General features: G+C 47.7%; 1 protein-coding gene across 2 annotated transcripts in view; it reads right to left on the bottom strand.

The window, feature by feature from the left end:
* Nucleotides 1-14,900, bottom strand: part of ADAM19 (ADAM metallopeptidase domain 19) — an 81,530-nt gene that overhangs the window by 3,953 nt on the left and 62,677 nt on the right. For both annotated transcript variants that reach the window (XM_008515043.2, XM_008515067.2), the window contains 9 exons: nt 12,658-12,853; nt 11,300-11,408; nt 9,774-9,978; nt 8,930-9,007; nt 8,709-8,817; nt 7,527-7,671; nt 6,646-6,730; nt 6,104-6,328; nt 473-625 (listed from right to left, as the gene is read on the bottom strand). In XM_008515043.2, the coding sequence (XP_008513265.1) occupies nt 473-625; nt 6,104-6,328; nt 6,646-6,730; nt 7,527-7,671; nt 8,709-8,817; nt 8,930-9,007; nt 9,774-9,978; nt 11,300-11,408; nt 12,658-12,853 (1,305 nt within the window). The remainder of the gene's footprint in view (nt 1-472; nt 626-6,103; nt 6,329-6,645; nt 6,731-7,526; nt 7,672-8,708; nt 8,818-8,929; nt 9,008-9,773; nt 9,979-11,299; nt 11,409-12,657; nt 12,854-14,900) is intronic.

Genomic DNA, 14,900 nt, shown 5'->3' with positions numbered 1-14,900 from the left:
CAGCCTGAGAATATGTCAGCCCCACAGAAGAGGTAATAAGAGGGGCCATTTGTGTGCAGCCTAGCATAGGCCAGCAGTTCATATATAATCGACTGCTTTGACTTCACAGCAACCTGATGGAGCTGGTTATGGCTGCTTCTTATTGCCTCCTTATAGATAAGGAAATGGAGACTCAAGAAAGTGACTTGCTCAGGGCCACTCAGCTGCACAGTTGAAGATCCAAGTTTGAAGCCACTGTAGCTCAGGCTCCTAAGTGTCACTTTTCACACAAAACCAAAAACCCTATTGCCAATTTAAGACAGTCAGGCAGGAACCAAGGAACGCTAAATGTTTGCTTGTCCTTGGCTTTTGTTCTGGAAGCTCAGCCCTACCTACAACAAGAAGCATGAATTGGTTTGTTTGCTCAACCACATTCTTGCCCCATGGAGCTCTCCGGCCCCAGCTTTTACCCCGAGGGCTTCCACAGACTCACCTTTGGAGCAGGTGCTACCAGAGGCCGGGACTGCTGAGGGTCAGCGGCAGTGGGCCGCAGTATGGAGGTGCCACCCGGCCGGGGCAGACTCTTGCGGCCTGGCACTGGGTTAGCTGGGAGCGCCTTCTGGGGTGGCCGAGGCCTGGAGAAATCCTGCGGAGAAAGCCACAAGCCTGACTCAAAGGCCAGAGGGGCCTGTTCACAAGAAAATGTTCCCAATATATTATGGGTCAAAATGAGATGAGAAAAGAGATTTACTACAGGGTCCCATTTAAAAAGAAATTGTGTGTGTGTGCACATGCTCAAGAAAAAGCCGTTTTAGAGAGCAAGTTGGCAGTATCTATTAAAATTAGAAACGATCATTCTCTATCTAATAATTCCACTTCCTATTACCCATGCTAAAGAACTATTTGCACAAGGGCATGAAAATGAAACTGCAAGGATGTCCCTTGCAGTACTATTTGTGACAGCAAAAGAAATGATAAATAACCAACATTTGCATCAATAGACAAATTACTAAAATTATACAGTGATGTATGATGCAGCATTTAAAAAGAATGAAGTAGGCTGATATGTGCTGATGTGGAAAGAGGAGCCAGCCTCACTGTAAGCTGAAGCTCAAATGGTTGAGGTTTAGGTAAAATAAGTCACCATGCACCCCCACCCCACGTAAACGTAAACTACAGAAGGACGCCGGGAAGGACACAGACCAAAGTGCTAACAGAGGCTAGGGAGTGGGCATGGGGGCGCTGCCCAGGTGAACATTCAAGTTTTTTAAGGAGAGCATAAATGTGTATTACGTGCACAAATAAAATTTAGAAAAGAAGAAAATGCGTTTTTTCACACTGCTTGTCTATGGGTGGCACAATTAATGGGGATTCTTCCCTTTAGATTTTTATATCCCCTTCATGTCCTGTCACCTTCTCAATACGACCTTCCCTGACCACCTTATTTAAAATTACAACACCCCAACCCTGGCACTCAGCATTCCCAGACCCCTGTATCCTAATCTACTTTTTTTTTTTTTAATAAATCACTCATCCTCTTCCACATACTATACAATTTACTTATTTCGTATTTTCTGCCTCTCCATCCCACACTAGACCAGAAGCAGGGGCTGGGGTCCTTGTCTCTTTGGCTCACTGATACAGCTCAAGCTTCTAGAACAGTGCCTGGTATATAGGCAAACACTCAACACATATTAGTTGAATAAATAAGTTTCTGTGCTAGTCAAAATTTTTAAAATACGTATTTCTTCTGTGATCAAAAAACATATTGAAGGGGGGAAGAGTGGACTGTGCCACTACTCGCAGATCCCCAAGCTGGTGGGGTGTAAGAGAAGCCAGTTCGATAGGTGGGAGCTCCGCCTGCTGTCCTTGATTGTTCCCCTTCTTGAGTGGGTCACTAACAAGCACAAAAATGACCAAAAGGCAAGCATGTGGAGAGGGCGGGAGCAAATCAAAGAACTGGGATTTTCTGCAAGAAGCTTCTCGGCCATCAGTAAGCTGAAAGCAGAAACTAAAGCTCAGAGAAGAGAAGAGCAGCAGATTCTTGTCACCAAAAGACATATTCTCCAGCTCCATCCCTTCCCCAGAGGACAATGGGATCCCCCACCCTTCCAGCCCAGACAACAGCCAAATGGCCAAATGGCGGTGGTCTCTAGAGGCCAGGACAGAGACCTTCCGAGGGAAGAAACAGCTGGGTGCAGATGTCAGGCTACAGTTGGGAAATGCTGTGCTCCCTCAGCTGCTTGCTGTGCAAAGTGAGCTACTGGGTGGGGGAGGTGTATCCAGACAGGAGCCTTAGCAACATGGCAACACTGGGCCTCCGGGAGCAGCACCCTGCCGCAGGCCACACCTGCTATGACCCAGCTCTGCTGGACCAGGGGCCTCACCCAGCACTGTTTTCCAGAGGGAGGAACAGTCTCTGAACCCCCCCAGCCCATTGCTCCTTCCTCAGGGGACCGCACCTTCATCACACAGGCTGCACAAGCCAGTCACTGTGGTGGGGACGGGGGCAGGGTCTTCTCCTGCCAATCCCCATCAGCAACTGTTCCCCAAGTCTCGTCTATTTTCTCTTCTACACATCTCTCACCAGCTTCGCCCCATCACCCCTGCCCCCTCCGGCTCCAAGCTACCATCAGCTCTCCTCTGGACACCCTTTAAACCTTCTAACCAGTATGTCCGATCACCCAGTCTCATGCCCCTCCGATCAGTAATTTGCACTGCTGCTAGAGTGAGCTGTTCCTTTTTCAAAACTATTTTTTAATTGAAGTGTAATGTACATATAAAAACACGAATCATAAACAAACAACTGGATAAATTACCCCAGAGTAAATATATCTATGTAATCGCCACCCAGGTCAAAACATAGAAAGCTCACAGCCCTAGACACATCTATGGGCCCCTCCCAGGCACTGTGCCTCCCTGCTGCCTAACAGGCAGCCCAAAGCACGATCCTTGTAAATGGTAAATCTGATCACATCACCCATGCCCCACCACTATCCCCTTCCCATGGAATGAGACCGAAGCCCTGACCAAGGCCTGTGGCACAGCCTGGCCCCTGGGCTCTCCAGCCTTAGCTCAAAGCTCCTCGGCCCCCAGGCACCTGGGCCTTGAAGTTCCTTCCACGTGTGGGCCTCTCTCCCATCACTAAACCTCCACACCAGCAGGTCCCTGGACCAAGAAAGCTCTTTCCTGCTAACTCTTGCTCATCCCTCATGTCTCAGCACAAACATCACCTCCTCAGGGATGCCTTCCTGAATTTCCCAGACTAGGTAAAGTCCCCCTGTAATTTTCTTTCTGAAGCTCTCCTTCATAGCACTGATCACTATGGTAACCACATGTATCTGAGTCTCTTCCCCAGCAGAAAGTGAGCTCCGCGAGGCGGCGATGGCATCTGTTTTGCTTAGTGCTGCCTGGTACAGAGGAGATGCTCATACACATTTATAGAGAACAGAAGAGGTTACAAAGCTTCACCCACCACCTCTGCAGGGTGGTGCATGTCACTCAACCAGGAGGTGGGGGAGCTGAGCTCCAGAGAGGGTGCAGGACCCCACGGCAAGATGGCATCTCACTCAGCTCGAGATCCCAGGGTCTGAGCCAGGACCCGGCAGGCAGGTGGTGAAGGGTTTGGAGTCAGACCTGGGTTCAAGTCCTGACTCCTCACTTACAAACTGCAATCATGGGTTAGTCCCTCCAACCCTGTGAGACTCAGCTACCCCGGCGAGAAAATGAGGGTAGCAATAACTTGCTTCTTGGAATGGTTCTGAGGAAGAAGGCAGCTGCCCAGATCTAATCCCTGCAGCCTGTCCTCAGAGAAACCCCTGTCCGGGCCCCGGGGCCCAGGAGAAACTGTGCTTGGGATCTGTGTTTTGGGATGCCTGCCACTGGTTGGAAGCCTTCTGTGCTCTGGTTCCAGCCAGCAGCCACCAGGGAGAGCAGGAGTCAGGGCAGGACATGGAGCATCAGAATTTCTCCCCACAGCTGGATTCCACTACCCCCGGTGCCCCCCTGGCTACTGCTTGGCTTCTTGGGGTGACACTGACACCATCTTTGGTGAACAAGTCTCCAGAGTGGGTTTTTCAGGAATAAAGGTCTAAAAAGGCTGCTCCTCCCGCCCTTCCTCCCCCTGCACCTCTGCTCTCCCCTTACACCCTTGCCTCTACATGGTGGCTTTCTCCTCTCTTACTCCCTTCCTCTTCTTTCCTCCAGTACGGGCTGAACTATATCCCTCCACCGCAATTCATATGTTGCAGCCCTGACCCCCAGTAGCTCAGAAGGCGACTGCATTTGGAGACAGGGCCCTTAAAGAGCTGATTAAGTTAAAATGAGGCCATTAGAGTGGCCCTAATCCAATCTCATTGGTGTCCTTCTAAGAAGAGGAAATGTGGACACACAGAGAGACACTGTGGCACACATGCACCAAAGAAGGACCATATGAGGACATGGGAGAAGATGGTCGTATGCAAGCCAAGGACGGAGGCCGCAGAAGAAACCAAACCTACTGACATCTTGCTCTTGGATTTCTAGCCTCCAGAACCATGGGAAAGTACGTTTCTGTTGTTTAAGCCTCACAGTCTGGTACAGATGATCCCTGACTTATGATGGTTCGACTTAGGATTTTTCGCCTTTACAATGGGGGAAAGCAATATGCATTCATTAGAACCTATACTTCAAATTTTGAATTTTGATCTTTTCCCAGGCTAGAGATATGTGATAGGATACTCCCTCGTGATGCCGGGGCGAGGCAGTGAGCCACAGCTCCCAGGTAGCCGCGCAACCCCAAGGGTGAACAACCGATACACTGGTCCCATTCTGTCCCCAGACAACCATTCTGGTTTTCACTTTCAGTACAGGATTCAACAAACTACATGAGATATTCAACACTTTATTATAAAATAGGCTTTGTGTTAGACGATTTTGCTCAACTGTAGGCTAATGTAAGTGTTCTGAGCACATTTAAGGTCGGCTGGGCTAAGCTATGATGTTCAGTAGGTTAGGTGTATTACGTGAATTTTCGATTTACAATATTTTCAATTTATGATGGGTTTATCAGGACATAACCGCATCATAAGTCAAGATCTGTACTTTGTTACGGCCCCCCGAGCAGACTAACACACTCTCCATCTCCTCTTCTCTTCTCTCTACTCCTCTTGCTCTTTTCCCTTTCTCCCTCCATCTCCACTCTCCCTGTTAGTCTTTGCCCTCCCTTTCTGCATGGATTTTTCTATCCCACTCTTGCCCCAGATGAGAAAAATGGGAGAGTGGAGGTTTCACATCATCAGAGAACCGAACCTGATGCTCTCAACTCTGCTGAACTGTGACAATGCTCCATGTCCGAGGGACCTTCCAGAGCTGGTGCCAACTCTATAGTCTTTAGGGTCAGCCTGGGCCCCAGTGGAGCCCTCTGGACCATACCCAAGAAAAGCAGTCACAGCAGGAAAATGAGCAAGTCCCCTCTCCCACTTGAGGGGTCACACCCAAAACACGCAGGCCAGCTCCGGAAGGCACCACACCTGATCACTGCCCTGGACCCCACTGCCACCCTGGAAACATCTGTGTCTGCGGTGTGGGAATTTCTGCCACAAGGTACAGTTGGAGCCGTCAGAGCACAGACATGCCAGGTGAACAGGCTGCTGAGCAGCGCGGTTCTGCTTCCAACGAACACCAGTCACCGCGAGGGTGTACAGCCAGACCCCATTCACACCTCCCAGAGGCCCCTGCTCCTCGAATGAGCATGGCATCACAGTACCCTCCTCAGTCAGACTTCCCGACTAGTGGAAGACACTAATAGGTACAATTCGGTGGGATAAGTACTATGATGAGAGAAGCACAGGGGCACCAAACTCAGGCTTAGGGATCAGAGAAGGCTCCTCAGGGGGGGTGGCATCTAAGAGGAGACCTAAGGATGCATAATAGGCCAACCAGGGAGAAAATCCTCTGTGGTTTAGGGGCTGCCCAGGGCGTGTATCTCCCCATGCTCATCACCCTTACCTTCTGTGCGACCCCCACATTTACCAGAATGCAGGAAAGGCAGTCAGCTCATGACTCAGTAAGTGATCTGTCATTCTCCGCTGCAGTGGCCTTAAAAGCAACACCCCCGGCCTAGGGTTTCCAAGAGTCCACTTACCTGGGAGAGAATGCAGTTTGGTGCAGGGGGCACTGGCCGGCTCGGAGGAGGCCTCCTGGATGACTCGCTCCTCTCGACTTGGGACCCAGCCCCGAGGGAGTTCCTGGCAGCCCTGCTGAGGTGCGCTGACAATGGTGCAGGTAGGGTCCCGCCATGCAGATAGTCCGGAGGGGGCCGGGGAGGAGGCTGTGAGGGCTTCCGTGGGGTTTCAGGGGTGTTGGTCACCTGGATGCATAAGACAAGGAATGACTGAGACACAGGAACCCTCGATGCACTTAAAACCTCAGGGGGGCCCTTGTGTGTCTCACTGAGATGACCAGAGGCCAAGAGGAGGACAAGCTGGCCTCCTAGATCCCCAGGACCCCAGAGGTCAATGCAACCTTTAAAGTTATTAGGGGATGTCAGAACCAACAGAATGTCTCTCAAGCTAAGAAAGTGGCTTTTATTACCAATCCCACAGGCCACAGGGGCTCTTAGAAAAATCCAGAAGGGTCCTGAGGGATAAAAGAAAAACAGTAAAGTTCAACAGTGCAAATCCTTACCTTTCGCTTGCCCTGAGGGGTCTGTAACTTGAATGTTGGGTTGGCATGGCCAGTTCCACTGTTGTGAGACACCCTGAAGGGACAACTGGGAACAAGGAATGGGGGAAGAGGAGGAAGGGGGCATTTTCATCGAGGGTCAGTGTCTTGAGTTCCCTCTGACCCAAGCACAGCCAAGAAGCAGCTAAATCTTCCCCAGGTCTGCTCTGGAGGAAGCGGGATGGGTCCTCCTAAACCCCAGCTCCCTAGGTATGGAGACAGTGCATGGCCAATGGAGAGCTCTCAAGGAAAGGGAGTTGGCCTTTACGCAGCAGAGTTTTCCTCAGCACCTTCTCTTTGCCCCTTTAAAAACTTTCTCCCCCACGGAGACATAAGGATGTCACCAGCCATCAACCAATTCCCCTCTCCACAACAAGTGTAATTTAATAGAGGACTCAGGGCCTACACATCATCAACATCCAAAGCAATGAACTGCTTAAAAAAAAGTTAGTCTTTGTCTTGAGCTGATGTCCAGCGACCCCTGTGATTGACTTGGGCTACTCAGTCATTCTCTGTTGCCTCAGTATCCTGGATGGGGAGCAAATAAATTCGATAAAGGATGGCAAATCGATTTCATTTCATACTCCAACTTGAATTGGTTGGGAACATTCTGCTGAGAAGGACTCTGAAGAGATGACCAGGCTCAGTAGGGCGAACTTATAATAAAACCATCCAGCAAGGTCTGCCATGGTCATGGAGCATAGCAGATGGGGGAGGGGAGTGTGTACCTTGCATTTGCCTTCCTTGAATTAGATCCACCAACACAACTTTTTTACCAGGTATTGCTTACAGAAAGCTTTATGATCCATAGAGGACCCCAAGTCCTTCATGGTACCCCATCATACCTGAACTGTTGCCTCAACTTGGAAGGGAGGGCCAAGGGCTTGAGTTGGCCCAGTTTGTTGTTCTGTCTACAGCAGTAGTACATCAGCATAAGGGCCACCAGCACAAAGATAGCTGTGAACACTCCAGCTACCACAGCACCAACACCTTCCAGAAACAGAACCGAAGTGAGAGATTTAGAAGCGGTCTGGGCTGTGGATTTCAAACCACATACTCCTAATTCTTCTTCAGATATTTGATTTGCACTTAATTTGTATTACTTATTTTAACTTAAAATTATAATAAAAAACACATATTATGTACCACTGAGAAACCACTAATATTAGCTTAAATAGCTAGGTCAATTTGCTTTGTGCACACCACATAATAAAATTTCTCCAGCCACTTCTGTTTAATTGAAGAGAGTCCCTTTCAGGGCAAAGAGTTCCAGCTCTATTATTATTTATCACTACTTTTCAGCCTAAGTCATCGTTTTCCTAGACACAAAGAAACCAACACAAAACACTGAGGGACTTAGACTGACCTAAGACTAGAACTGTCACACATAATCTACAATTTCACATTTGGTTTCATCAAAGCTGCCCCAATGTTCTCATGAATTATCAATCTAACATACAAAATATATATATACCAGTGACACACTTTTATATATTGGGGTTTCTTCCTTGAAGGATTTTGTTAAAAAAAATACTTTGCTACTATTTTTTTAAAAAGCTTAGAAAGCAAAGCGTTAGAATTCCTGAGATTTCCACTAAAAAACTAAAATTTTCTTAGTGTCTGGTTCCCCATTTTAAGCTTTGTTCATTCAAGGGAATCTGAACCACTATAATTTGCCCCAGGTTCATGATTATTTTTAAGTGGCCGAGAAGGACTAATCGCCAACCTACCCCCCAAAAAAGGATGCAATTATTCAATAACCTACAGACTCTCTTAATCTTTCTCTTTCTAAGCAGGTTCACCCTCCTCAGTAGAAAGGACAGAGAAATAGCTACTGAGCTGAGCCCCCACGCCAGGCTGCTAGCCTCAGCCACTCCTCCCACTCAGCCCCTCTTTTTCTTATTCTCTTATCTACAAAATCAGGATCACGGAGCTGACTCATCTCTCTCCAACATGCCACTTGCCCCCACAGCACCCAACTCTCCTCACAAATGTGGGCAGAGGCCCAGAGCAGGCCAAGAACTCACTCTCAGGGGGCATGGGCCCGCTGTCGATGCTGCCCCCCAGGCCGGGCGTGTTGCAGAAGGGCGGGGCCCAGCCCCGGAAGCAGTGGCAGTTCTGGTTGTTGTTGCAGACCTGGAACGAGGGAAGGGCGGAGGCATCAGCACCCTGGAGAGCTCTGGCCTCCCACGGGGCCTGCTCCCATCGACACCCTCAAGGTGGGGCCCCGGACCCTGGGCACACGTACCCCTTGTCCATTGCACTTCTTGCTGCAGCCTTCCGTTTCAAAGAAGGAGGTGTTCCTGCACTGCCCCTCGAAGCAAATCTGCAGTGGGGAAGAAACCGAACCGTCAGTACAATGGAAGGAACACTGTTGGCAATCAGGAGACTGGGGTTTTGCACTTAGAACATATGGGACTCAAAAAGGCAGCCCCCTTCAGGTTATTTATTACAGTGACAACCTAAAAAGCCAAGGGCAGGACAGTAGTTAACTAAATTCTGCTATTATTTTTGTGACTAGGGAGAAAACAACAAATATTATATTGTTAAAACATTATACTTAATAATATAATATATATGTGTTATTACATTCTACATTACTGCTGTTGGTTATATGTTAATTATTTAATTGTATATTGACATGCACTAATTTTAATATTATACTTAAAAATAATGATGATGATGACAGCAGTCTACTCTGTGCCAAGTACCATACCAAGTGCTTCATATATTTTTTATAATTTCATCCTCATAGTTCACTCTGAGATAGGTACCACTATTTTCCCCTGGGCTTTCCTGATTCCTAGAGGAGTCCATTTCTTAATTCATATGATAATTAATGATGAGGATGATTGTGATAATAGCTAGCCAGTCTAAACGGTTTACAGGGATTATCTCATTTAATCCTTATAACAATTCTATGGGCTGGCTGCTTGCTATTACCAACACACTTTATAAAGGAAGCCACTGAGGCACAGAGAGGTTGGGGAAGGTACGATTCGAGCCCAGGCCTCCTCCCTCCTGAGCTCACAATTCCCAATCACTGCCCTCTACAGCCCAGCCCCTGAGGGAGGCTGGAGGAAGAGACTCACATGGTTGTAGCCACACTTGGTCCCAGTCATCACCAGGCCTGGGTCCAGCATGTCACCCTCCTCCTCAGGACCTCGGTAGACGTGGGTGCCCCGGCATCGGATCTGCCTCCCGTTCATGGTGATGGTGGTTTCAATGGGCACTGCGTTGGACTCCAAGGGCCTGGCCTCGTTACTCTGACACTGGATCTTCCCACATTTGGCATCTCTGGGCCCAGGAGAGGGAGAGAAGGAGGTGGAATCAGAGGCAGAGGAAGAGCTGGGGGGAAGAGCTTCAGTTTCTCTTGACCAGGACAGCAGGCTTGGATGGGGAAGGGGTGAGGGGGCAACAAATTTCCTCTAGGGACCCACCAGGAGAGACCTCATGTGGCCTTAGATCATGGGAAGGAAATAGGATTGTTGTCCCTAAGCAGATCTAGGCCAGAGAGTTGGCCTTGGGAAGTCCTCTTCACTTGTAAGGACAATGACCCAAACTGAGCAACGTGTCCCCTAATGATCCTTGCACCGTCATGCACCAAGGTGCTCCAGCCAGAAGCCTGGTATCACCCCCAACTCCCCATTCTCCCTCACTCTTGGGTTCAAGGAATTTTCAAGCTCTGTCAATCTTCCCTCCTATATATCTACCCTAATTCACCCCACCATCCTCTCTCACCTGGACACCGGGAAACCGATCTCCCTGTGTCCAGTCTTGCCCCTTTGGAATCTAATTTCCAAACTGCTCTCAAGCCACATTCCAAACTCCCCTAACCATGCATTCAAGACTTTTCATGATCTGGTCCCTGCTTAACTATCCAGGCTCATTTTTCAGCAGCTCCCTCTGCATTGTTCCCCAGCACTATACATTATATCAAATTGTTATCAGTTCTTCTGACCACCAGCTTTTCTCTGCTGATCTTTCTGCCTTGGACACTCTCCCATGTACCAGCACCTTTCCCCACCCTGTTCAACTAGATAATTTCTCCAGATCTCAGCTTAGGCATGACTTCCTTTGGGAAACCACCTCAACTCACTAAGATTGAGTTGGGTGGCTCTCTCCACATCTCCATTATCACACTACACCGTATTGTTAATTAAAAGTTCCATGTACTCAGCATGGTTTCTGGCATGTCGTAAATACTCAATAGATAAACTAAGTGGATGGGTGGGTAGGTGGATGGATGGATGGATGAATGGTTGGCTGAAATGAACGAACGAATGAGTGGATGAGTGAATCAATGATGGGCTATTCAGATGAAGGTATAATTAGCACCCTGCAGAAATGACCCAAGGGGGCTGATTCCCTGCCCTACTGTAAGAAGGTCCCAAAAGGAAGTCTGACCAGGTTTCCGGGAAGCATTCCCATCCACACCCTCCCTCTGACTTCTTTGGGGCTGAATGATGCATTGTCCAACAACGGGCCTGGAATAGATCACTGACTACAACCAAATTATTGAAAGGCCCAGCTCTGGGGCCAGCCAAGCTGTGGGGCTAGGGAGAAGTGAGGACAGAGCTCACCCCTCATCTCACGGGGTCTTCCCTATGGTCATCACCTCATGTTGCACTTCTTGTGTTCCCCATTCATGTCCTTCCCACAGTTTCCAAAGGTGTCCCCTGCCACATTCACCTTCTCGAAGCAGAGATCAGGAGCAGGCCGGGCTCCTGGGTGGGTAAGAAACATTTATCAGTACACTAGCCAACTTTAGTAGAAGTCAGAAGCCCCCAAAGGACAAAGCTAGCCCTTGGTAAAATGACGAGGGGAAGAAAGTTTCGGGGGAGGGAACATTCAGCCTTTTCTTCCTGCACCCCCATGAGGTTATTCCACTCCCATCTTCTCAAGACCTACTCATAGAAGGTTTTATATCAGTCCCGTATATCTTATTGTGGTTTCATATCTGTGGGAGGTCTGTGTGCTGAGCCTTCTCTCTAATGAAGGAGCCCTGTCCTACTTCAGGAATTTTAAAAATAGGCAATACGTGTACAAAATTTTAAAGAAATAAAGTCTGTCTTGGAAATTTTTCCAACTAGCCGTTCCAGTTCCTACTTCCCTACCCCCTAGAGAAGCAATCATAATTAACAATGTATCTTCCAGAGAGAATCTAATAAAGAATGGCAGCATATCCTATTCACTGTTCTGCATCTTGTATTTTTTCACCTAATTTATTGTAGGAATGATTTTATTCAGTACACACAGAGTTGCCTCCTTCTTTCATTCAGCTGCATTATGTTCCACCGTACAGATATACTAGAATTAATTTAAGCAGCCCCTACTGAAGGACATATAGGGTTGTTATTGCTATAACTAACAATGCTGCAGTGAATATCCTTGCAAATCTATCTTTACATTATTGTGCAAATACAGGTAAGATACATTCCTAAGTAGTGGAATGGATGGGTCCAATTTAACGGCATTTAAAATTTTGATATCTCCAAATTGCTTACTATAGGGGTTGTATCTATTTCTTCCCCACACTTTCCAAAAACACTATATTATTGTTCTTGTTATTGCAATTATAGTATCATTATTATATTAACTCTTCAGTCTTTGCCAATCCAATATATGAAAAATCCCATCTCATAGTAGTTATAATTTGCTTTCACTTAATACGAGTGAGGGTAAACATCTTTTCATAGCTTAAGGGCCACTTGCATTCCCTTTTCTGGCTCCATCCTCTGCCCATTTTTCTTTTGCATTACTCTTGTCCACCTACCCACTCTGAGAACTTAAAGCATCAAGGGACTGGGAAGAACACTGTCCACTGCCTCTCTCTGAAAGTCTACCCTGAGTCAAGGGGAGTACCTGGAGATGCTGTTTTGAAGCCAAGATTCTAAGCTACCCCGAGTGCCTGAAAGGGGAGGCTGGCTCGGCCATAGGGGGGCGGGGGGCGGGGGGGACCAGCAGAGCACTTACCAGGACCCCACAGCTGCTGGCACTGCTCTTGGTAGGTGAGGCACATGCCGTTGTAGCAGTAGGCCTGGCCACCCTCGCAGGGGGTGCCGTCCATCTGGTAGAAGTTGGTGGGGCAATGGGGAGACTCGCCCGTGCAGAACTCTGGGAGGTCACACTGCCGCGCCTGCTCCCGGCACAGGGTGCCTGGGGCCAGCAGCTGAACCGAGGAAGGCAAGGAAAAACAGTCAACCTCCTACCTGCCCTCAATCCTCATGAGCGTCACTCTCGTGGAACAGCATTTCCCATTACCATTATTTCACAGCACTTTTTACATGACCTCATTCGCTCAAACCATCGTCAACCTTCTAATATGAATAGTGGCTTATGAGTTTTCAAGGTGTTTTCAAAATACTAACTCACTTCCTCTTCATAGCAGTCTTAAGAAGTAGGTTAGAAATAATATTTATGCAACTATTTACAGTTTACTAAGTCCTTTAATAATTACAGCTATTTTTATGGAGCTCCCATTTAAGTGCCCAGTACAAATATTAATTCAGTTAGTTTCATGATAGTCCTATGTAGCGTAATTATCTCTGTTTTATAGATGATGAGACCTGAGGCTCAAAGAGGTTAAGCAATGTACCCAAAGTCTCATGGTTAGTAAATAGCAGAAGAGTCAGCCCCACTAATACATACACACAGATACAGACATACACACACACAGAGGCATACACAAACTCACATATGCAAACATACAGATCCATTTGCAAATATACATCTGCAAATACAATACAAATATAAGTACACATTCACCCCTAAACATCTACATGTATACCCATGTGTGGATACACACACACACTAAACTAGCATTCACACAACATCTTTGAACTTACAAAGCACTTTAGCAATAATACATCTCCATTATTGAGCCAGGCACCAGGCTGAATACGTTACACATATTTGTCTCACGCGATCCTCACAGCATCCATGAGATAGACACTGCTATCTGCCTCATTCTGCAGATGCAGTAACCTATCAACAGCACACCTTGGGCAAATGGTAGACTGAGCTTCCACTCGAGTCTTTCAGTCACTCTGGGTGGTCAGTGTTATCAGTACTCTTCCCATTTTACCGTTGAAGAACCTAGGGTATGATGGTTAAGAGGCTGCCCCAAATCACACAGCCGAGGCTTGCACTGAAGGCCTCAGACTCCAAGCCTCATCTTTCCCCACACACTTCTCTCTAGGGAATCCCTTCTGAAACTCAAACTGAAATCCTGGGATGGAACGAGACGAGTACTCTGCTCTGCATGCTTATTCTCAGGCCTTGGTCTGAGACTCGAAGGACCCGACCCAGCACAGCCTCCCAGGGGGGACGCCGGGTCTGCCCTTGAGTCAAACCAGATGGCGTTCTAGTTCGCCTGAGCCAGGCAAGGAGAGCTACGTCTGAGTATAGCACTCACCCTTGCTTCTGAGTGACTTCACGCCACCCACAATACGTCCCCCCAGAAGACAAGCTGAGAAGGGGCCATCTGAGCAGCTTGCTGAAAGCACAGAGCCTTGTTGCAAGGGTGGGCATGGGCAATGTGTAGAGGTGGAAGCCGCCAGATGCATCTCTCCATCCAGGAGCAGGATGGGGGAAGAGGACTCACCCTGGAGCCAGCCTGCCTGGGTTCAAATCCCAGCTCCTTAACCAGCAGCGGGGTCTGGGGCAGCTTCTTAACCTCTCTGTATTCACGCACCCATAAATGGGGATAACAACCCTCTCGTGGGGTTGCTAGAAGGCATGAGTTTGAATAAAACATGTGAACAATATCTGGCACATAATGAGCACTCAGCAAGTGGCAGGAGGAGCACAGGTCCACAGTTCCTATTCAAAACCTTGGGGCCAGATGGGCTTCGGACTTTTCAGATTTCAGAAGGCAGACAGTATACATATGTGTGCACATATGTGTATATACACATGTACATCACACATGTATATTACATAAGCCCCCAGCAAGGCCTGGGATTACACTTTATAATCAAACACATTAATATTTCTGCAAAGAAATATAAATGTTCACTTTAAGTCTGTGTGTGTGTATGGTTTTTTTTAAAGTCTATAATTAGTCTCATGGCAATTCAGGTCAAATTTTGTAGCCAAATGAGTTAAAAAAAATTTTTTTTTCAGTTTTTAGAACTTTCTGAATTTCCAAATCGTGGATAAGAGACTGTAGGCTAATAGTAAAACCTGTGGTCATATCTTCCACATCAATATTAAGA

Source organism: Equus przewalskii, chromosome 13 (genome assembly GCF_037783145.1).
Source record: "Equus przewalskii isolate Varuska chromosome 13, EquPr2, whole genome shotgun sequence".
NCBI lineage: Eukaryota > Metazoa > Chordata > Mammalia > Perissodactyla > Equidae > Equus > Equus przewalskii.
The sequence above is the reverse complement of the archived record's forward strand: the minus strand, read 5'-3'. Positions and strand labels throughout refer to the sequence as shown.